The sequence below is a fragment of the Giraffa tippelskirchi genome, chromosome 9, assembly GCF_054371585.1.
Source record: "Giraffa tippelskirchi isolate mGirTip1 chromosome 9, T2T-mGirTip1v1.2.pri, whole genome shotgun sequence".
Lineage (NCBI taxonomy): Eukaryota > Metazoa > Chordata > Mammalia > Artiodactyla > Giraffidae > Giraffa > Giraffa tippelskirchi.
The window spans coordinates 130,774,887-130,800,317 of NC_137283.1; the positions used below are offsets into that span (position 1 = coordinate 130,774,887).

Sequence of the window (25,431 nt, forward strand, 5' to 3'; positions counted from 1 at the left end):
CAAAGAATTTTCTCTACATAAAAATATTAATAAAAATACCAGTATTTTTCTATGACTTGATGAGCTACTATTGATTCTATGGGACAAACACCTACTATTTAGTTTGATAAGTGTTGGAAAGCAAACCAAGAAAGACCATCTGAGATTAATCAACAATCAACACACCTCTGTCTGGACCATATTGATACGACGAGATCTTAAGGCTTTGACACAGTTGTAGATGTCAACAACACCCTCTCTTTCAGCCATGTCCAGCATGATGTCAATCACAATGTAACAACCAGTTCGTCCAGCACCAGCACTGAAAAATAAGCAGATCTAAAGAATTGCAGGAAGCATGTCTATACAGGTTGAAAGACCCATCTGATTTTCAAATAAGTGGAATCAAATTGATTCAACAAAGTACAAGACATAATTTTTATGTACTGTGTAAATGCTTGTTAACGAACAAATAGCTTCAATGTAGAGAACCTACTTTGGTGTAAACTGAGGACTAGAACAAATTAAAAAATATAAACTTTGTAAATCAAATTGTGTTTTGAAAATAATGTATATATGTCATTTAAGTTTCATAGCTCTTATACACAGTTTTCATTTTACAAAAATTTCAAGCTCATAGAATTGATCAAGGAGTGGATTTATGCTTTAAAATTTCACCTGAGACTGAAAGACTCATACTCATGTCGTTGTGGATGCTCTGGCAAAATGCAGCAATGCTATCTTAGTCAGACAGATTCTGGTCAAGGCAAAAGAACATTAATCTAATACCTTTAAATGGAAAAATCTGAGGAGTCACATTTCAGGGAAAGTGTTAATAGTGAGGGTAGGGGTGAAAATGTTCATTATTACTGGGGAGGAGACCAGCAGTAGAAAGAATATTGACATGGTGATCCAAAGAAAAAATGAAAATGAATTGTTAGGTATGAAATATAATTCTTAACAAGTCACAAAGATAGAACTATCTTCCTGTATTTAATTCAGTAGTCGAATCATAACATACTGTTGATTATTTTACCCATTGGGAAGATTTCTCCAGTTTTATACATATAAGTCAATGGAGCAAAAAGGTATAGTTCGGATTTTTATGGAAAAATCACTTTGTAGTCAGCTCCCTCTCTTCCATAAATTCAGATGCCCAAGTGGAAGTAGAAAATGACACTTGTATTTCGAGAGCATATCTGAGACTGTTGGAGCACTACTGAAGTAGGCAATTCACAGGAAAGGAAACCTCTATGATAAGTCAAGACACTACATAATTGAAAACCCATTTATCTCCTTTTCTAAATGCATGGGTAGACTATTAACATTATTTCTTTGAAGTCTGGATTTGGTCATTTCTCTTAAACTTAATTGTTCTTTAAGAAATTTAAGTCAAAGGTATTGTGGCTATCTCTGTTTCTTTTTCTTGCCTACCATCTTCTCAGTCACTGTTCCCAGGGTTTGAGACAGGAAAGTAATTGAAGAGTACATCAGATTTCTTGTGGAGGATTGAATTGTAGATTTTTTTTCAAGGTACACAGTATCTGATCCTAATGAGACGCCTTACTTTTATTCCATTCTCTGTTGTTTTATTTTTCCCCTCTCATATATGGTCATTTAAATACTGAATAGGCTGGATTTTCAGGGAAAGAAAAATGCTTAAGCACAACCTATTATGTACCTTGGAAGGGATAGTATTTGAGAATGGTGTGCAGCATTTAAGAAAAGCTTTTCAGATTCAGTATATATTTTTCTATTCATATCTCAAAATGAGGCCATGTAATTTGCTTTTAGTGTCTGTGAGTACTTGTTTTAAGAGAAGTTTCTAATCAGAAGAAAGTCTGGATAATATTCACATTTTTCTGGCATATATATGCTGGATTTTACTAATGTAGTTTTCAAGGTCCTCTGAAGGACGGCTTTAAAAAAAAATTCTTAAAGTAGCTGTTTTACAGCACAAATTCTTGTAATTTAGGCCATTTAACAACTTAATGGAGAAGGCAATGGCACCCCACTCCAGTACTCTTGCCTGGAAAATCCCATGGACAGAGGAGCCTGGTAGGCTACAGTCCATGGGGTCGCTAAGAGTCGGACATGACTGAGCGACTTCACTTTCACTTTTCCCTTTCATGCACTGGAGAAGGAAATGGCAACCCACTCCAGTATTCTTGCCTGGAGAATCCTAGGGACGGCGGAGCCTGGTGGGCTGCCGTCTATGGAGTTGCACAGAGTCGGACACGACTGAAGCGACTTGGCAGCAGCAGTAGCAACAACTTTATATGCCTCAAATTTAGTTTTAAAAGCTGGGATTCTATTAGGAATTTACTAAATAGCAAGAAATCTCTGGCTTTACCTACTATTCCATACTATATAGGCTTTGCTGCTGCTGTTGCTGCTAAGTTGCTTCAGTTGTGTCCGACTCTGTGTGATGCCATAGACAGCAGCCCCCCGGCTCCCATGTCCCTGGGATTCTCCAGGCAAGAACACTGGAGTGGACTGCCATTTCCTTCTCCAATGCATGAAAGTGAAACATGAAAGTGAAGTCGCTCAGTCGTGTCTGACTCTTAGCGACCCCATGGACTGCAGCCTACCAGGCTCCTTCGTCCATGGGATTTTCCAGGCAAGAGTACTGGTGGGTTGCCATTTCCTTCTCCAAAAGTGATTAAAAAAAAAAAACCACAACACACACGTAGATGTTGCCACTAAAAGGCAGAGTTTTTACATCCGCATTTATGGGCAATATTACACACATTAAGATGAATGTATTTATTTCTGAAGTTTCTTTTATATCCTTCTTAGAAGCTAACTTTTATTTTATTGCTGTTTTACCTTATCTGTTATACTTGCAAACTGGAACCTTGTAAGCATGCATTAGTTTTTGTGTTTACAAGCCTTTTTTGGATACTTTAAAAAAGCTGGCTGCACAAAGTCAACGTCGATTGGACCACCACTCACCTGCAATGCACAACGATGGGACCAGCACTGGGAGGGTTGGAGAATTTGACCCGCCGAATGAAGGAAAGAAGGCCTGTAGCATGGTAGGGTACACCATGGTCAGGCCAGCCAGTGAAATGGAACTGTTTAACTTCGCGGATCTCATTGTATCCCCTCTGTACAAAGACATAAAGAAGTGTTTTCAAGGACCAAAATAGAGCCATTAAAGACAACCATGGGTCTAGACCTGACTGACAATGAAAAAAAATAAGAAATTTATCAAAGACATTGCTTTTGCTGAAAAAGGATGCTGACATGGCCTAGAAGTTTGCCTTTATTTTCAGACAACTGCCAAAGAAAGAAAATAAGAAGTTTTGCTCAGTTCTGTAAGTCTGGGTAAATTTTATTTACCTTGACAGTCTGTTCCTTATTTGGAATGACAACACATAAAATGATTAGGAAAAAGGAAGAAATGGGAAGTTAAAATGCTGCCCTGTTGACCCAACGCACTGAGTTCTCAAGTGGTATATAAAAAGCAACTTGCTGCTTCTCACACCACAAAGAGATTTTAATGCCTTGCTTATCCATGTTGAAAATGGTTTTGAAGCATGGCATGTAGGGATTTTCCAGAACAGTGCTACTCTAGATGGGTTTGTAAAAATATACAGACAGCTAAACTGTTCTTTGGCCAGACTATTTTCTTAATTCTGTGAAATACATCAGCACACAGGGGATTATTTATAGCGATAAAAATACAAACTGAAAGAAGCAAACATCCATTGCTGTGCCTTTCTCCTATTGGGTTAATTTTTAGAGAAAACTTTAAATGTGCACTTCAAACTTTTCCCTTCCTTTTTGTTAAAAGAAGCCCATAGATTGTAGGAACAGCACTTGGAGAATTCAGATGAGATGCTGCAGAGTTTATTTTTAAGAATCCACATTTGTGGCCCCCCAAGTCCCACTATAGTCTATATATTTACAACTCTACTGTGAACTCTGTGAAATCTCAAATCTCACTTGTTCCTCAGAAAAGGTAGAAAAAATTGCATGAAATAAATGAACTAAATGAGAAATTTTATCTTTAGATTCCATCCTAAATATCACCAAAGCCTTGGAAGCCAGTGATCACATTTTATAATTCTTTTCCTTTCCTGTTCTGAGTACAAAACCGCACACAAAGCAGGGCTCAACAAATAAGTATAATAGTGACAATGATAAACATCACTATGGAATCGTGCAAATAAAATCACTTTCTTAAGTACTTTTGAAGTCAACTTCACTGAGGAAGGCCATACATTGTTCAAAGATCATCTCCTCAGCATTGATCCTTTTGCTGGAGTTGCTGTAAGGGCCTTGTTCTCTTTAGAAAATTTTAATATCTGGCAGTGCATGTTTTCTTATTATTCATTGTACTTAAACTTTCCTGAGTAATTTTCAAATATATGGTTTTTAAAAAAATCACTCTTTTCCAGTGTTTTTTATATGAGGAAAATAAATTAAAAATAAACCCTAGTAATGTTGTAATTAGTATTGTATCAACTCCATAAGGAGGTATTAATGCCAAGTATTCCCTTCTGGGACATGGGGCATGTCTCCATTTATTCATATCTTAGTCTGTGTCCGTCACACATTTGTTATGGTTTTATTCACTTAGGACCTGTTTCTTTCTTGCTAAATATATTTCTAGATACTTCAGAGGGCTTCCCAGGTTGCTCAGTGGTGAAGAATCCGCCTGCAATACAGGAGATGTAAGTTCAATCCCTGTGTTGGAAAGATACCCTGTAGAAGGAAATGGCAACCCATTCCAGTATTCTTGCTCCGAGAATTCCATGGACAGAGGAACCTGGTGGGCTACAGTCCATGAGGTCACAAAGAATTGGACAACAACAAGAACAAATACTTAAGAATTTTTATTATTATGAAAGAGATATTTTAACGTCTGTATCTTTATTAATAATATAACTAAAATATATCTTGAATTAGTCACTTAAATAATTTTGATTTTTTTAAATTTTCCAACTAGCTTTTTTTGTATAAAATCATTACACCTTAAAATAATTTCACCCTTTTTAATAGTTTTGCCATTTATTCCTTTTGTCATCTTATTTAATTTCCTAGAGCTTCCAAAAATGTTGGACACTAGTGAGCATGATTATCCACACTGCATCTCTGATTATATTAATAACTGTAATGCTTCTAGTTTTTCACTCCTTAATATATGTGCTACTGGTTATTGTTCAAACAGCTTTATCATGTTTAGGGAGTCTCTTTACTTTTTCTAATATAATTAGAGTATTACTATCAATGTCTTTTAAATAAAATTAAGTGCATTATAATATGTATTAATGAAGTCACAGGATTTTGTTCCTTTAATGCACTGAGATAATGAAATATTCTTCTAGATTTCCTACCACAGTTGTAAAATCCTTGAATTCTTAAAAAAACAATCATGATAAATCATGTAGTGATCTTTTCCTAATTCACTGCTGGATTCACATTTTCAGTATGTCCTGAATTAAACTGGTCTACAATGTATGTATGTGTGCATACTTGAGAAAGAAACAGGGAGAGATCTAAAAAGAGAGACAGAGAAGAGCTTGAGAGAGTCCTATCTTTATGTTGTTCTGTTATCACAGTTCTGCTAGCTTTTAAAATATATTTAGTTGGTTTTAATGACTGTGTGGATCACAATAAACCATGGAAAATTCTGCAAGAGATGGGAATACCAGACCATCTGACCTGTCTCTTGAGAAACCTGTATGCAGGTCAGGAAGCAACAGTTAGAACTGGACATGGAACAACAGACTGGTTCCAAATAGGAAAAGGAGTACATCAAGGCTGTATATTGTCACCCTGCTTATTTAACTTATATGCAGAGTACATCATGAGAAACGCTGGGCTGGAAGAAACACAAGCTGGAACCAAGATTGCTGGGAGAAATATCAATAACCTCAGATATGCAGATGACACCACCCTTATGGCAGAAAGCGAAGAAGAACTAAAGAGCCTCTTGATGAAAGTGAAAGAGGAGAGTGAAAAAGTTGGCTTAAAGCTCAACGTTCAGAAAACTAAGATCATGGCATCTGGTCCCATCACTTCACGGGAAATGGATGGGGGAACAGTGGAAACAGTGTCAGACTTTATTTTTTTGGGCTCCAAGATCACTGCAGATGGTGATAGCAGCCATGAAATTAAAAGACGCTTACTCCTTGGAAGGAAAGTTATGACCAACCTAGATAGCATATTTAAAAGCAGAGACATTACTTTGCCAACAAAGGTCCGCCTAGTCAAGGCTATGGTTTTTCCAGTAGTCATGTATGGATGTGAGAGTTGGATGGTGAAGAAAGCTGAGCGCCAAAGAATTGATGCTTTTGAACTGTGGTGTTGGAGAAGACTCTTGAGAGTCCCTTGGACTGCAAGAAGATCCAACCAGTCCATCCTAAAGGAGATCAGTCCTGGGTGTTCATTGGAAGGACTGATGTTGAAGCTGAAACTCCAATCCTTTGGCCACCTCATGCGAAGATTTGACTCATTGGAAAAGATCCTAATGCTGGGAAGGATTGGGGGCAGGAGAAGAAGGGGACGACAGAGGATGAGATGGCTGGATGGCATCACCGACCTGATGGACATGGGTTTGGGTAGACTCTGGGAGTTGGTGATGGACACGGAGGCCTGGCATGCTGTGATTCATGGGATCGCAAAGAGTTGGACACGATTGAGCGACTGAACTGAACTGAACTGAACGGTTTTTCTATGGCCTAAATAGTTTGATTAACTTAGGCATGAGCTATTTATTAGTTATTCTTTAGAGGTTAAAGACATCTCAATTATGAAACCATAATGCAATTTTAATGGCAAATTTCAACACTCTTATTTTCTTTCACCAGCTGTTCAGATGCTGATCTCTCCTTGGGTTAAATACTGAAAATTATTATTTGCTAGAGTTTCGTTGTATCTAGACTAAGATCTGTATCTAAGTTCACACATAATATAACTTTTTTAATAGCAGCTATAGCTATAGTTCTGTCCCTTTTGTATTACCCAATGTCATATATTTTGTTTTGATTGCTCTCCATTTGGAATTTACAAGTGGTTTAGTTACTTTGTTGATCTTTTCAAGGAAATAGCTTTTTGATTAAATTTATTCTTTTTTTGTCAGTATCTCATTTTTATATTTATTTTTCCCTTTGTTTTACTGACTTTTCCCCTGATTTTCTACTTTAACTGTTTTTTACAAGATTTTAGACTATCTTTCAAAATAGAAATCACTTTTGATTATATATTTTTCTCCTAACTTGTGGAATATTTTGATATAAAATTATTTATCTTCATAATATAATTTTAGTTCTGAGGCAATTGTTGGTCAGTCACTCAGTCGTGTCTGATTCTTTGTGACCCCATGGACTGAAGCATGCCAGGCTTCCCTGTCCTTCACCATCTCCTGGAGCCTGCTCAAACTCATGTCCATTGAGTCAGTGACGCTATCCAACCATCTTATCCTCTGTAGTCCCCTCCTCCTCCTGCCTTCAATCTTCCCCAGCATCAGGGTCTTTTCTAATGAGTCGGCTCTTCGCATCAGGAGGCAATAGTTCATTCATTCAAAGATTATTCACAAGAGGCCTTTGGTGATTTCTGAGCCTAATTTGGGGAGTCGCTGGTCAGTGATTTGTTGTTATTTTCCACTGGATTTTGGAAACATCTTGAATTTTTATTATGTATTTAAGTTTCCTTTGTAACTAAGTTTGTGATTGATTTCTTTTTAACTTTTTATTTTCTATTGGAGTATAGCCAATGAGGGGCTTCCCAGGTGGTGCTAGCGGTAAAGAACCTGTCTGCCAATGCAGGAGACATAAGAGAGGTGGGATCAATCCCTGGGCGGGGAAGACCTCCTGGAGGAGGGCACAGCAACCCACTTCATTTTGTTGTCTAGAGAATCCCATGAACAGAAGAGGCTGGTGGGCTATGGCCCATAAGGTGACAGAGACTCAGATACCACTGAAGTGACTTATCATGTACGCATAGCCAATGAACAATGTTATGATAGTTCCAGGTGGACAGCAAAGGCATGACTGACTTTTCATAAAACTTAAATGAAGTTATAAGAAGAATGTATATTTCAAATTCTCTCTTTCGATAATAATGGAATCTAGCTATTCATTAAATCATGTTTGATGGTTCTTTTCTTGAAATCTCTTACATCTTTGCTCATTTATTCTGCTTGATTTGTCTAAGAAATTTTCATACATACTCTATAAATGTGATAATCATAATTATATTGTTCTGTATACTGGTAAATTTCCACTTAATAATTCCCCTAATTATTTGCTATGTTTGTAAAATTACTTTTAAATATCATTTGTAAAGAGTGGTATTTCTAGATCATGGATGTGTAACTTTATTGTGGACATTTATGGCTACGTAAAATATCTACGACTATATATGAAGTCATTGCAAAGTGAAAGTGAAAGTCGCTCAGTCGTGTCCAACTCTTTGCAACCCCATGGACTATACAGTTCAGGGAATTCTCCAGGCCAGAATACTGGAGTGGGTAGCCTTTCCCTTCTCCAGGAGATCTTCCCAACCCAGGAATGGAACCCAGGTCTCCCTCACTGCAGGTGGATTCTTTACCAACTGAACTATTAGGGAAGCCCATGAAGTCAATTGTAGTTTAAATAATTTTCTTAGGATAGGTGCATGGAAGGTAAAATTCCTGGTCAAATGATATCAATATTTTAAAATTCTGTAGATACATTGCTTTACTGATTTACAGAGAGTTTGTGTGCACATGTGTTAAGTTGCTTCAGTTGTGTCCAACTCTGTGCGACCCTATGGACTGTAGCCTGCCAGGCTCCTCTGAGCATGGGATTTTCCAGGAAGGAATACTGGAGTGGGTTGCCACACCCTTCTCTAGGGGTTCTTCCCGACCTAGGGATTGAACCCACGTATCTTATGTCTCCTGTATTGGCAGGCGTGTTCTTTATCACTAGCAGCACCTGGGAAGCCAGAGGGTTTATGGCAATTTAAATATGATAAGTAACACATGAAAATATGTCTCATCATACTCTTAAAATCAATCAGGATTACTATTCTTTTCCTAAAGTGCTTGCTGATTTGAAAGTAAAAAATGGTATATCAGCACATGAGGTTAAACATTTTCAATAGGCATATTAGCAGTTGCATTTAGTGGGGCAGAGATTCTAGTATTTCCTCTATATTTATATTAAAGCTATGTATTAAGAATATTAAATAATCACAATTTCTTTGTTGTGTGTGCATCTTTTAATTAAATGTTTTTGATACAGATAATTTTATACTTTTGTGTGGTCAAATTTATTAAATTTTTCTGTAACAATGTCTGTTATTGCTTTTATGTCTTACTTTAGTCCTCTCACACTGCCCACTAGCTTCAGTCTTTCTGAACCTCTTTAAAAAAAAAGTCAGATCATGTTACTCCTGGGCTCAAACCCTCCAATGGCTGGCTACTTTACCTTTCATACAAACTAAAATCATCATAGTGGCTCACAAGACCTCACTTATCTGGCTCTGTGATTTCTGACTTTAAATCACATTTCTTTCCCTTTCACTTACCTATCTCTCAACACCCAAGACCGGAGAAGGCAATGGCACCCCACTCCAGTACTCTTGCCTGGAAAATCCCATGGATGGAGGAGCCTGGTGGGTTGCAGTCCATGGGGTCGCGAAGAGTCGGACATGACTGAGCGACTTCACTTTCACTTTTTACTTTCATGCATGGGAGAAGGAAATGGCAACCCACTCCAGTGTTCTTGCCTGGAGAATCCCAGGGATGGGAGAGCCTGGTAGGCTTCCGTCTATGGGGTCACACAAAGTCAGGCACGACTGAAGCGACTTAGCAGCAGCAGCAGGTCTATGAAATGACTGTTCCCTCCATCAGGAATATTCTGCCTGGGACAACCTCCCTGGGATATAATCCTTCCATGGGATATAGTCATATTACTCTCTCCAAGCCTTTACTCACATGTTACTTTTTCAACTACTCCTTTCCTGATCATTCTTTTAAAACTGTAAACTATTCCTTCCTCTACCTCAGCAATGTTCCCTATTTCCATTCCCAACATTATTTTATACATGGTACTTTTCAAAATATATGATGTATTTATTTATTTATTAATTTTTATTGCCTTTCTCACCTCAACAGATTATAAGCTCCACAAAAGAAGGAGTTTAATATGTGTCTCAAGGTTCAGAAACATGCCTGGTATGTGTTATGCTCTCAAATAAATACTTGTGAAATGAATAAATAAATGGATGGATTTTATAGCATCCTTAAAACAACTCTTGACAGGGATTTTAAGAAAAAAAAAAGAAGAATTTCAATATACTTAATTTTGTAGAACATTAGTGTACTTACCCTTTCCAGAGTGAATGTCCTAACTACATATTCGGCAAGTGGTTCCATTTCTACACAAGTTACTTTGAAGTCACCGTAAACTTCAGTATCATCAGGCCAATACTTATAGCATTTAACCTAAATGACAAAAAGTATATATAGGTCAACCTGAATATATAATACACATTAACCAAGATGATTTAATTTCAGCGATAACTCTTTAGGTCATAGTTAAAAGACAGTTTAAAAATCCATAAATAATAAAAAATACATAAATAAAAGAATCTGTAACAAAACAAATAGAAAGATTTTGTGTAATCTCATAAAAACATACAAGCCTGACAATGCAACTAGATTCTAACATAAAATCAAAGCTTATCTACTTTACTAAATGAGAAATCAAATAATTTCTTAGCAATCAAAGACTCACTTAGGAGCACTCAGTTCAAATGCTATGCCTAAGAAATTTTTTCAAACAATTGAATGGTATTCTATTCTAAGTATGTTATGTTTTGCTGTTCAACTTATACTCATATTTTATAACACACAGGGTATTTTTTGCCTCTTACCCGGCCAACTTCAACTAAATTTGTGACCATCACAATGCATGCAGACTGCTCTTGCCAGATCATTCTCCAGAAATCATACACTGTTTCATGAACTGGGCCTATAAAAAATTAATTTGAATAGTATGTTATCAGAGAAATTCTGTAGTTAAAAAGAGGCATAGATAAGAAAAAGAACAATAGAAACTAAATGAACCAAAGTAGAAAACATAAAGGTCTAGTACAAAATGTCACTAAAAGTACTTCAATTCAATTCATATCTAAATACAAACTAAAGGCAAAAAAATAGGTGTGTACAAGTTTGTTTGCTTCAGTTTGCCTTCTGTGTTTTCAAATTCAGAAGATAGCACTAGTTTTTAGGGTACTTATATCTGTCTGTTGTTGTTGTATGGTCACTCAGTCGTGTCTAACTCTTTGCAAGCCCATGGACTGTAGCCCACCAGGCTCTTCTGATCATGGGATTTTCCAGGCAAGAATACTGAAATGGGTTGCCATTTCCTTCTCCAGGGGATCTTCCTGACCCAGGGATCAAACTTGCGTCTCCTGCATTAGCAGGCAGATTCTTTATTCACTGAGCCACCAGGGAAGCTGGGGCTATATCTGTCTGCAAGTTACTTTAATTCATCTTCATGTAAATGGGAAAATAGGAAGTCTTATGCCAGCATCAACCAAACAGCACACATTACTAATTAAAAATACACACATAATTTATAAACAGTGCAAGTTTAGGGGTTAATGAAGAACTATCATATATATAAGGATATGTTCTAACTTATGGTATCATCTCTGAGCTGCAAAAGCATCTACTGGGCTAAACTTTACCCTATACCATGAAACAAGAATATCATTCACCATGGATGATCTTTCTAACTTTAAAGAGTCTATAATTAATTAAACTCAGTAACTCCAAAGATACATGAAAAACACGTAGAAAATGACCTCTGTAAAAACAGCAAATTAACTTTTGTTTTGCTTTCCTTTTTTATAAAATAAGATGTGCAGTTTTCTCATCTTATGGTCAGTAGTCAGTTTGGGGAGATAACTAGAGGTGGTCTTGGTACGGTCGTTAGGATACTTTTATTCCCCAATGTGCCACTCTAACAAGATTTCTTTACTTTCTTCTCCTTTTCCACGAAGAATGAACTCGACTAAGCTCCCTTCAGCCCTTTGCTACGACTTGAAAAAAAAATTGTTGCAAGACAGTCCAACATCTCATTATAGCAATGTTGGCCTTGGGTACCATTACATGCCAGGACAACAAACTCTGCTGCAAGGGAACAGGCATCTTATATAAGATGAGATTTCAGTTGCTTTCATCAAAAAATAAGTAATTTCTCTGCCCAGCACTGTTTACTAGTGCTCTGGGACATCCGGATACCAGGAACTAAATCTCAAAGACTACCAGCAGCTTCTCTTTTACTTTTAATTAAAAAAAAAAAAATCAAGGTTTAATTTATATACATTTTAAAGAGATAAAACAATCTGTATTATACAGATGAATAAAGAACAGTGTTAACCGGAAGAGCTGATTTTTTTTAACTCAGATCAAACTGCAAGAAAACATCATATGGATGAATTAAGCAAGTTTGATTACTCTATTATTATTTGGTTATTCTACTCTATTTAAAAAGGCAAAGTTTTACCTTGAGTTGCAATGTAGTGGCTTGGTCTCTGGTAGCCCTAAAATAGGAGAACAAAGTGGTCATCATTTTATATCAGTGTCAGAAATAAATGAATGAAGGCATAAAAAGATGAAGACAACCACCTGTTAAGATTAAGTTATAGTAAAAAGTCCAGAAATGAGTAGTGAACTCATAGTTCACTTCTCAAACCTAAGTTATCTGAAAGGTAAAAATAAAACAAAAATTAAATATTTTAAGGGGTCTGATTAGAATATATATTGCACAATTGAGTTTTGCTTGCTGGGAAATAACTTTATAGATTTTGTTTGGCTTCACTAAAATGTTTATGCCTTCATGTTAATCTTTAGTTTCATTCCTGGCAAAATTGTGTCCAAAAATATTAATTCTTATTTTATCATCCAAAAGTACAACACACTGCATTACAGATGGACAACGACATATTAGAACCATAAAAAAATAACAGAACATTCCAATGTTAGAGCTGGACAATGCATGTGTGCATCAAGTCAAAGTCCTGCTGAGATTTTTTTAGAGATGATTTCTATTCTATAATATGTTCAGGGATCTGCCAAAACTATTTTGTGTGTGCTGATAATATTAATTTACACACACATAATTATAGGTACACACATATATAGGGAAAAAAATCTTTTAAAAAATGCATCTTATCTTGAACAAAAGGTTTAGTACTTTTTTTTTCCTTTTTATAGTGTGCCAAGAGTTTTATGTGGTTAAGCACTTGATATTGTTCCAGTAAAGAAATTACTCCAAATAAAAGATAAGTTGTTAGTTGCTTTCAATTGATTTGAATTTCAATAGATCATTAGTAGCAAAAATGTTAATAGGGTTAAGCTTTGACTTTGTTGTGTCTTCAGCAAGGGGCTTTAGTAAAAGCCTGAGTTAGCAGACCATCTGGTACTATCCAAAACATCTATAAGACATTGGTGCATACCAAAAATTCTTGATATTTACAGGACCCTTGTTTGTGCTGCAAATGTCCATAAGACATATGGTCCATGCCAAAAGGTCCTTAAAAATTGTTCCTATCCAAAATGTCCATGAGCATACTTGGTCCATGCCAAATGGTATTGGATGGCACCAAATATCAAGGACTTCTGGCATGGACCAAATGTCTCCATGGACATTTTGGAAAGGAGCAAATATCAAGGATGTTTTGGTATGGACCAAATGTTTTAACGGATATTTTGGATAGGACCAAATGTCCTGCTAGGTCTTGGCAGAAAACCAAGGTTAAACTAAATAGGTAAGAAAAAGTACAAATTTGTCAGAGAACTGTTGATGTTTTTATTCTAGAGAGTAGACTGTTTAGTTTTACATATTGAATGACAGTAAAATAATGATCAAAAATTTAACCAATATACTCAGAAACTATAGTTAATAAAATTCATTAATTCAAATATATAAATAATGACAAGTCACAAAATAACTCTAAAACAGGAACTTAATAAATTTGATAAAATTATTTATTTATAGGAATTATAAAAAGTTAGATCCTAATTGTACATATATTTTGCATATCTATAAATGTATCATATATGCTGCAATCGTTGATATTTCTATCTTTTGCCTTACAAATAATGCATATTTAGAATTAATTCATTCCAATATGCTTGAACTATTTTTTTTTAAATAATGAAGTTTAATGAGTGCATATTAAATGTGCTAGGCATTGTGCTAAATGATCAACATGAATTACTTCATTTAATTCTCACAATAAAATGATGAGGTTAGTGGTATTGTTATTATCTCCACTGTAAAGATGAGGAAACCGAGGGACATAGGGATGAATTAACATTCTTTCAATTTCCAGTGTGATTTTGAACCAAGAAATATGAACAGAGCCTGTCCTTCTTGGATATAATAAACTGCATCCTTGATGTTTTATTTTATTTGATAATTACTTGCATTAAACAAAGGATTTGCATGTACATATGTCTTCACCAAAACTGAACAGTGGAATGTATGATCAAAACAAACTTTCATTTGTATGATTCAATATATATGTGTGATATGTGTATTTTACAAATGCAATTTCATAATTATTTTGCCTAAGTAATTTTAATACTTTACAAACCAATACCACACACCACAAAATAGTCTCCCTACCCATTTTTAACATCAGAAGTCAAATGTAAAAAAGTAAAATTTCAGAAACACTAATACACATCATACTATCCAGCTTCTCACATATGTTTAGGGAGGGGTAGGATAAAAGCCAGAAACAGAAACCATCAACAAATAAAACTCGAGTACATAATAAACTGTCAAAAGCTAAAAATGATCCTGCTTTTCTAAACATAGAAACGGGAAGGAGGTAAAATAGATCTTTACACATGTAAAGGAGTTACAAAAAAATGAACATAGATATACTGTATGAGGCTAGTTAGGTGAAGCATGCAGAGAGAACTAGTAGTAAGCATTAGTAAAAACTGTAATTAAGAGTAGTTACATTAAATATTTATAATAGGGTGCTGTTATTTACATATAGTGGTACTTACATCCCTGTACAGCCAAATCTACAGCCCAAACCAAAGTCAGGTGTGAAAGAAAGCACAACAACGTCAGTAAGTACTAGGACGCAGAACAAAGAAAAGTGTACAGTTTGTTCTTTATTTTAAAAAGCTAGCAATCACTTTATAGGTAATAACAAGCAAAAGATTTATATATATACATACATACATATATATATATATATAAGCCAGTAAATTGGGCATACTGCAGGATAAAAATACTTACATCTATATAGTTGGCATTAATGTAATCTGAAGAAGGATCGTCCTCAACAGGTTGCAAAATCACTCTGGAGTGATCATCTGAGATTTTTAAAGGATAAAATAAAAGCTATTAAATTTCCCTCCTGTTTTGAGACAATGACCCTAGTAGAAACTTAAAATAATTCAGTGGTTAACAACAGATTATCCATAATATACTTTCAAAATTTCCTTGGATACCAGTTATTTGAAAAAATGCAAGAACTTTAATGAGCTCATTACTTATTTTGATGATAATATTTTGTTAAGAAAGCGTCAATGACTAGCATCTTCATAGTTAGGAAATTTTTAGTATTCATGATAATAATGTCTGATAAATCATCATTTGAGTCACAAATTTTTCTGACTTTCTAAACTTGCCTTAACTCCTAATTTTGCTTGTTAGGCATGATTTTAAATGGGTGGGACCTTTTCTACCTGTACTTTACAGCAAATGGGCCACAGAATTAGGGAGTGAATTTCGAAACCCTACTCTCAACTTCTTATTTTGTGAGAGTTATGGTTACTCTCACAAAGGTTAAACTCTGATGTATTCAAAAGAGAGTATGAAATAATTTAAACTGAGAATAAAGAAGTCTAAGTAAAATCAGCAGCTAGTTACAATCTAAACTGTCACTTTTCTTACTGCTCCTATGGTTTCATATGATAATCAATTTATTTATCTCATGAATACATCTTGAAGCCTTAATCAGGAGGAAGTCCCTAATGATAAATAACTTGGAGCAAATGGGATCCAGGCACTGGCTCCAAGAAAGGAAACAAAATATATGGAAGGAATAACACTCCCACCTTGAATGTGTTTGGTGGAAGAGTTATAGTAATTTAGCAATGAAAAAAATCCTTCATATTCATTATCCTAATATTTTCAGTTGTTAATGACACCTCCAGGCATTTATGTGCAAATATAAAATCCAGCAGCACATTATCACCACAAGATGAAGAATCTGAGTCAATTAATGAGGATGATGACAATTTCAGAATTGCTGCCAATATCCAATGCTGTTATAATATTAAATAGGTTACTTTATAAACAGATTGCCATCCTCTGGGATTTTTTAAAGTTTAAAACCATAGAAGGAATAATTGCAAATTTACCCTTTATCTTCTACACATGGTTTTTACATTTATCAAGAATCATAAGAGAACTTACATGCTATAATGTTTCCATATCTGTTTTTTGCTCTATTCTGATCTTTTTTAGCTACATCCCACGACGCTGACTGTCCTTCAAAGAAGCTCTAGAAAAAAGCACAATTAACAAGCACACTGAATTTAATTCCTTTCCTTGAATCAGGTCTGTCTGTTTTAAAGACTAAAATAGTAAAAGCCACTTTCTCAGGGAGGAAGGGAGTCCTACAGCAGTAAACAAGATCAATTTTCAGACCTCAAAGCTTGTTTGTTGGACTCCTACTTGTTCATCTTGGATTGGCCTGAGTTCAAACTGAGGACAAGAAACAACTTTACAGGGAAAAAAGCCGGGGTAGGGGAGCCTTGAAAGTATTTCAAATTTAACGTCACTGCAACTTTGTGAGATGGAAGTAGAGAAAGCATCAGAGACTTCAAAACTACTTTTAATGAGCATCTTTCAAAAATATGCTTCCTTTAGCATTTCTATCAGGACAAAGAAAACCTGTTTTCTCCCATAATTATTCATTAAATCGTGTGCAATACATCACATTTTAGTTTCTTTGAAGATCATGAAAAGGACTCAGTCTCCACAACAAGAGACCATATGAAAATTAAAAAGAGTACCATCTCTAAGAATCTTGGAACAGATGAATTTGTTGATTGGCTTAACTACCATATGCAGCAATTTAAAATATGGGTATAGATATCTTTTTGCAGAAAAACTTAAACTTTGTTCAACACAAGAATGGGGTCTTCAAACAGCCAATGGTCTTTGAAGCGAGGTAAACAGGGATACACATGCAGTGAACAACAACAAGAAAATAGTTCTGACAGAATATTGTAATTTCTTGTACTATTTTGTCACGACAGCGTACTGTTTCCAGCGTATATCTAAAACCCACATTCAAAATTCGAAAATAATTTCATTCACTCCCAAACTAAGGTATAACAAGTAATCTGTAAATAAAAGGTGATGTTTAGAAGATTCCTTATGAAGTTAGATGTATTATATTTTAGGTGGTCTTTCAAAGTAAAGTACTCCTTGGCTTCTTTCATTTTAATTGTGTGTGTACGGTGGTGGAGGTACCTTCTTTTACACCCCAGAGTGACATTTCTCATTAAGTGAAAAGTAGCAAAAGAACTGTTTCCTTTTTGCTATATTATGTACATTGGGATGTTTAGTTAAATAACTTGTAGTATAATCTTGCTGTTTTGGTTTGGGTAGGAAGGGGAAATAAGGAAAGAATTTCCCACATCCTTTTTTGGGCTGCTTTTTGTTGTCTGAATTGGCACTCTCTGTTTTTCTTCCCAGCCACCCTCAATCTATAATCCTCAAAACAAAACTCAGAGTGACAAGTAGCACACAAAACTTGATCTTATTTTCAACAGAGGGTCAACAAGCAAAGAGGCAGACAAGTATCCACTGCCTAGGTCATTCAAATGGCAGAAATTGCAATGGTACACCAGGACTCAAGATATTCTGCTATGGATTTTTGAGTGGGGAAAACATAAGGTCTAACAAATTGGTCTCTAAGTAGCATAGTAAAATAAATTATGGAATCCAACATTTTTTAGTAAAATGAATTTTGACCTAGCTATACCCCCAGGAAGTATCCTTTTCTTTTAATCCATCTACATCCTTCTCAAATGCCCACTTGATTGTTCACAGACAAAGGATTAGAGGGTCTACAGAGTATTCCAGTGCTTGCTATGTTAATGGGAGGAAAAGCTGTTAAATTCTGCTGAGTATCATGGTTAGAAATAAAATTCAACATAGTATTGAAACTTTCACCTCATATTCCTCCTTGAACCCATAGCTGTCTGATGTCTTCATGAGATTAATGTGCTGCAGTAAGTCGGCAACCCTGATGGCTGGGTGCAGCTGTCCCGTCTGGTAAGGGGATTCTGTCCCCTCACACAGGTAGCGAGGTACATCAAGAAGACGACTGGATTCTGCTGTAGCACTGTGGTTCTCATCTGCCATGTTTCAGATTCCAGAAGATTAAAAAAAAGACAAAGTTACCTTGTTTAATATATATCTATGCAAAGCAGATTTTAAGATCTTATGATCTTGCTGATAACAGGAGGAAGAAAGAAATATAGTACAGACCTAGGGCAGCATCCCTATAAAGACAAAGCTTTTTACTTCAGCTCCAGGTAGGAGTTCGGGGCATATTATTAATATGTGTATATAAGCAAGACAACAGATGCTGTGAGATGTAGAGAAACAGCTGATCCACTTTAAAGAAGTATAAGTGGGAGATTTTGCTGAGTTCTGACTCTTTTTTGTATCTGCAGTCATAGCAGGACCAGAAGATCAAGTTGTCAATTGGAGAGGTGTTTTCATTGTTGATTAAATTGAAAAAATTCTTTCCCACCCATATCCCAACCTCCCTATAGGCAACCCATCCCCACTGTAGTCCTACTATGCCTTTCCACCTAGGACATTTTACCATGAAACACCCCAGACTCAGAAACTTGAACATTTTATAGAATCAGCCCATGGCGCACTATGTCTGCTAGCCAGGTTACATGTGTATTTACACTTTATCTCTACTCCCTTGGTTTATTATTATTGCTGTGTTTTTATTGCTGATACATTTTGACTCTTCTGGCTACTGTGTACAAGAAACCTCTGTTTGTCTCTGGGACAAAATATTTAGATACTTCTTCTGGAATTCCTCCATGGCCCATCTTGGCTGATACACACAGCACCTGCTTTACGTTCCCATGGCCTTCTGTTCTCCTACATTCATTTCACTTACAATGTATTTTAGTCATTTATTTCCTGATCTCTTTTTCTAACTAAACTCTAAATGCTTCGCATGTAGAGACAAGAGTCATATATTTCTTTTTATTCTTAGTGCCTTGTAAAAGCAGTCACTCAATAAATATTTCAATATTTCAATGAATCAATTAGTTACAAATCCATTAAATCCCTCACCACCCACATTTAAGTGCAGGCCCCATCCCAACTGTGTTGTTAGCTTAAAATGAAAAGACTCTTGAGTCTCTGTCAAAAGAAGGAAGAAAAGAACAAGAACATTTTACCTCTGAAAAATAAACATTATTTTAATGACCATAGTGCTAATCATTACAACGAGAAGAAGCATGCTTATAACGATCACATTTAAACTTACCATTTTTTAAAAAAACAAATTTTTTAAGGGGTGTTACTTTGGCAAACATTATCCTGCCATATTCATTAACAGAAGAGAAAGTACACTCTTAGGGGAACTTTTGTTTTAATGATACTGCATACTGTAGAGAACGATATTTAGTTAACAGTTAAACATATTTCAAGTGCTGGTACATTTGCCTGTTCTATCACCAACTCTACAAATAGGATATGGCAAAAAATGAATTGTTGTCCCCATGATAAACATTTTTTCTTCCTGGAGAAGGAAAAAAACAAAAAAGAAAAAGAACCCCACAATCAGATTTGTGTGCTTCTATAATTTAGCTTGATTGCATTTATTTTACTTTCTCTTACTAGGCTGAATGTAGTTTTTTCTTTTGCATTTACTTCTAAAACTCCACATTGAATCAAAAAAAAAAAAAATTCTGTTGGATTCTGTTGTGACCTAAAAACACCCAAACGAATTAATGCTTTTTACTCTGGTTTCCCACCCCTCTACACACAAACATTTGCTAGCAACCATGATTCATGAGAGTTTACTATTTTTTTCTATGAGACGACACTCAATTGGTCTACCTTTGCTAAAATACTGGAATCAATAGACTGACATAAAGAAATATACATCTCCCCTGTAAGATTAAATCCAGAAGCCACTGATTGGGGCAATATCACAGAATATACAGCTTAGGATAAGAAGTAAAGAGAACAGAATATTAGGAAGGCAAAATGCAATCACCCAAGCTGGAATAAAGGTAGTCAGTGCTCTGTGAAGCAGACCCAGAGCTCACATAGTACTTGCTGGAGCAGTGGAATATTTACATTTGTAAAAGGCTCAGTAGGAAACAGAGGATTCATCCGTATTCCAGATCTTACATGATTACATCTCAATATGAAGTAGACAGTGCCTTTTGTTTTGCATTAAGCTTTAATACAGTAGTACAATGAGCAGTATTTTTTAAAATAATCACACATGAATTATTAATATCTATACATTTCTACCTCACCTCATTGAATTACCTAACAATGCGACTAGAAGCAAGAGTACATGTACTAATTATTATCCTTACTACACATTTAAGAATAACTAAATATTTCTTTGATGGAAAGTTCTTCTAGAGTTCTTTGTAATACACTTACCAGTTATAGGGACTTTAACCCAATGCAGCAGTAAAACACAAAAAAACAAAAATATGAATCAATACAAAAGTTTCTGACTTCTTTTTAAATCAGTAAGCAGACATTAATATCAAGCAATATTTGAAGTGATTTCAAAAATTGCTTTATAAGTACAAAATCAACTGGATGTAAAACAACTGTAAACATGGTGATTCCAAGAAATGATGAAAAATGTTAACAAATCATTTCTAAATTTGGTATGATTAACAAGCTATTTAGCTTTCAAAGAATAAATATAAAGAAATATCAATGAGCTTGACTTACAAAATAAAATAAAATGCACAATGATTGTTTAAATGAACAGATGTATAACTCTGTTGTGTTAACTAACTCTGCTGCTAAGTTGCTAAGTCACTTCAGTTGTGTCCGACTCTGTGCGACCCCATAAACAGCAGCCCACCAGGCTCCCCCGTCCCTGGGATTCTCCAGGCAAGAACACTGGAGTGGGTTGCCATTTCCTTCTCCCATGCGTGAAAGTGAAAAGTGAAAGTGAAGTCGCTCAGTCGTATCTGACCCTTAGCGACCCCATGGACCCCCTACCAGGCTCCTCTGTCCATGGGATTTTCCAGGCAAGAGTACTGGAGTGGGTTGTCATTGCCTTCTCTAACTAACTCTAGCCTTCTTTAAAATAAATATCCTCTTTCATGGGGAAAATTATTACAATAATATTTTAAATTTCATACATTATCTCATTTTCTCTTTACTAAGCTCTGTGGAGAAGGTATGGTAAGATTTATTATATCATTTTATTGAAGGGGAAGCAAAGACATTTTTCATGAATATTTTCATGAGTTCATATTTGCGAGTTCACAAGAAGACTGAGACTTATTAGACCCAATTCTACATGTCTTTGAATATTACCATAATGAAATTTTAACAGTTAGGTAACTATCTTTTTCCTTGAATTTTTAATAAGTCCACTGAGTTTAACTTATGAGCTTGATGCTGACCTCATTCTACAGTGCTCGACAGAAGATGATATTTTCAGAGGAATTTGATGCTTCTCAAAGACCATGATTCCTGGCTCCTCCCTATATGATCGGGCCACCCTTTGGGGCAAACTCCCCAGCTCACTTCCCTGCCCTTATTGGTGGGAATATCAAAGGGAGAGTGCAGTCAGAGACAGAAAGCACTGACTTATAGATTCTTTTAGAATATACCTTTGTATTATAAAATTATAACTTTTAATAACTATTTTAGTCAAAAGGTATATTTTACTTAACTGAGTTAGTTGTATTGTTCTAACATATTTTGAAAATATAATTAAACATTGAATACACTGATAATAAAAATATGTGTAAACTGATGTCTTATGTTCAAAGAAATTTAAATATAAAGCATGAGAACTGGGAATTTTTAAGATACATTTATCTGGCAATTTCTATATTTCTCTGATTAAATCTTAAATATTAGAAGCACGAGGGACAAACTGATAAGACAACTTTTGAACGTACAAGCCAGCTGGTCATGAATCATTGCTGTGTAATTAGTCAAGGGATGGAGTACAAATCGAAATGAAACTCACTGTATTCTTAAATATATTATTAAAGATTTATTTAATTTTACAGCTGAAAAGGTCTTATTTATTACTAGCATATTAGCTGTCTTAGATATTACTGGTAGTGTTAGTTGCTCAGTCGTGGCCAACTCTTTGCGACTCCATGGACTATAGGCCGCCAGGCTTCTCTGTTCATGAAATTCTCCAGGCAAGAATTCTGGAGTGGGTTGCCATTTCCTTCTCCAATGTAGTGGTAAATCTTGGCTTAATGAAAATTTTTTGAAAGATAACACTTATCATGTAAAGTGCATATAGAATGCAAAACTCCATTATTAATACTGTAGCAATTTTACCTGCATTTATAAATTCTTAACTAAGACAAAACTAAAGCAAATGCACAAATGCCTAATGTTTACTTGGAAATGTATTCTTTAGTTGTTATAAAATTAGCAGGATTTAGAAAAATCCCTTTAAATCAGGTATATTTTATATATATAAACTAGTGATTCTGGTAGCATTGGCCCTGAAATGTGTACATTTGGATTCATTCTACTAACTTGCATATATAAACATTAATTATATACTCATTTTAAGGGCCCTTGTACTCACTCCAAATCTAACAGAATCAAGAATGAAAGGATATGTTGTTTTAAAAAAGTACACCCAACTAATTTGAAATGCACTAGATCTAATTGGGTTGATCACAATTGCTCTCTTTGATAAAATCAAGACTACATTTTCAAAATCAAACTGCTTCCTGCACTGTAAATACTGTGTAGACAAAGCTATAACCCATGCAAGGAGGTGTGATCCATGCAAAAAAAGATGACAAAGAATTAGGGCCTCACCTAACACAGCGGTCGGCACAAGTGGATCATTGGGCACTGCAGGAAAACAAAGCTCATGAAGGAATATATTGCCCTAAAGTTGTATTTCATATTCTTTTTTCCTTTAAGATAGATTTATCATTTCTTAAGAAATATAACTATTAAACTTTCTTTATTACTATAATCTGCAAAGGGACCATTCTCTTTCTCAACTTGAGTTACCTCAAAATACCAGGAAAGGTGCATCTATAATTATAGTTCAGTAGTCAGTCCAATTTTAAAAACCAAGAAGATTCAACTTGAATTTATAAAGATTACAAAATTAGGGGGAAAAATGCATTTAGATGTATCCAGTGTGAGGTACTTAGAGAGGTAATTATATTCATTCCACTTTAGCTAACTTTGGAAAATAGATTTAATCCTTTCTCCAAGTTCATAAGTGTATATTTATAGATATACTGCTAAATTCAAACTTGCTAAAAAGGTATACAGGCATTAGACAGAAAAGCTTTGGAAACAAAGTGAAAGTGAAGTCGCTCAGTCATGTCCGACTCTTTGCAACCCCATGGACTATAGCCTACCAGGCTCCTCCGTCCATGGGATTTTCCAGGCAATAGTACTGGAGTGGGTTGCCATTTCCTTCTCCAGGGGATCTTCCCAACCCAGGGATCAAACTCGGGAAACAATTTTTTTGGAAACAAAAATTCTTTCAAATCTTTAATTGATTAATTTTTAAATCGAGTGGTTAGAGAAATGATACATCTATACTTTTAGCAAAACTTTCAACAGCAACAATGTTTTATGTTTTTCTCTATTATTTATCTTACGGTGAAAAAAAATAGAACAGATCAGAAAGTCCTTATCACTATTAAAACTAAATTCCAAAATGACTCCTTACAATATCCTTAACTACTAATTTGATATAGGTATGTATTAGGGAAAATCATGGCCAATAATTTTTAAAAAGTTTTCACCAAGCTGAACATTTCAGAAAAAATTCCCTTTTGAAAAACCATAAATACATAAACCTACAAATACTTTATTTCTCAGTCTTACCACTACATATTTTTATAATCTGTATCGAAAATAACACTGCTATTGTTTACTTCTTTCCTTCTACAGTTTTTCCCAAACTGGGATCTGTGGCAAATGCCTCTGTGAATACAAGGCCAAGGATAAACACAATTTGCTTTCCTCAAGTACCAATTTCACTTAGCTATTTGAAGAGACAGTCAGGTAATTGAACTTAATTTTAAGTAACAAAATAAACACTGTGCTACAGAATGGGATAAAAAAAATTCTAGAAAATTTGCAGATAAACAGTAATACTGATCATGGGGCATTAAATAATACTTCAGGGGAACTGTTTTAAAAGATATGTCTCCACAGATCAACATTTGCAATTCTTAACATAGATGAGTGAATAGATGGATTTCATCATTCCCTGTCAATCCCTCAGTTCAAGTAAATTTTTGGACTTCACACCAGATACTTAACAGTATGTAGATTTCTCTTTTCTCTGGTTAACTTTTTATTACTGAAATTCTTGAGGCATCTATAGCATAATTAAATAGAATGACTTTTCCCATGCCAGTAATTCCCAGAAAGAATTATGATATTTCATATCTCAAGAGACTTAACCTTACACAATGGAAGATTCAAATACAATACAATTATAAATTCTGAGATGAGCTAATTTTATGCAGACAATCAAATATTTTAACTTAAAGCAATAAGATTTGGTCTGAGTGGTATATGAATGTCTCATAGTAATAAAATTCATACAGTTTGAAGTTAAATAAATCCAATATCAAGACTGAAAATAAGCCTTCTGATAAACTCCGTAGTATGCCATATCACTTTTTCTATTTCCAAGTTCTTCTTCCACTCTGTCTTATTTCCCTCACTATTCAACAGTTAATGTGTTGCATTCAGAGAGAAATTAAATAGCTTTAAAAGTCATTGATCAAAATGTTGGTGAAGAACTTACATCTTGGACTAAAATTATGTTGGTCCATGAAGGTGATGGAAAGAGGGTCTTCGGCATGCAGAGTGCTCTGATCAGCGTAACTTCGATCCATAGCATTTACCATGTGTGTCATTTCTTGCCGGGTGTTCCCCATAGCATCTTTGCGTTTCTTAGCAAGCTTGCTGCCAAGACAAATACGAAAGGGAAACCTTAGCGTGAAGCTTGAAGGAGAACTGACACCAGCAGTAAGTAGTTCAGGAAGCCCGAGGGTAAAGATATAGATTTGGTTTAGAAACTCTAAGAATATGTCATAATTTCAGGAATTAAGCTTGACATCCCAACAATATTTGTTGATTGCTATGAAATTGTTTTATGTGTCATATGGATATTTTAACATTCAAGCTGTCAACC

The 25,431-nt window shown here is 35.1% G+C and overlaps 1 protein-coding gene across 11 annotated transcripts in view; it reads right to left on the bottom strand.

Annotated features, from left to right (window-relative positions):
* The window catches only part of PTPRK (protein tyrosine phosphatase receptor type K), a 598,235-nt gene that overhangs the window by 11,956 nt on the left and 560,848 nt on the right, over positions 1-25,431 (bottom strand). For 7 of the 11 annotated variants that reach the window (XM_081529093.1, XM_081529092.1, XM_081529089.1 and 4 more), the window contains 9 exons: positions 25,042-25,202; positions 18,204-18,388; positions 16,434-16,521; positions 15,249-15,325; positions 12,492-12,528; positions 10,852-10,949; positions 10,304-10,420; positions 2,935-3,089; positions 166-301 (listed from right to left, as the gene is read on the bottom strand). In XM_081529093.1, the coding sequence (XP_081385219.1) occupies positions 166-301; positions 2,935-3,089; positions 10,304-10,420; positions 10,852-10,949; positions 12,492-12,528; positions 15,249-15,325; positions 16,434-16,521; positions 18,204-18,388; positions 25,042-25,202 (1,054 nt within the window). Of the gene's footprint in view, positions 1-165; positions 302-2,934; positions 3,090-10,303; positions 10,421-10,851; positions 10,950-12,491; positions 12,529-15,010; positions 15,029-15,248; positions 15,326-16,433; positions 16,522-18,203; positions 18,389-20,687; positions 20,700-23,072; positions 23,109-25,041; positions 25,203-25,431 lie in introns of all 11 variants that reach the window. The other 4 variants (XM_081529091.1, XM_081529096.1, XM_081529095.1 and 1 more) reach the window with 2 other exon arrangements.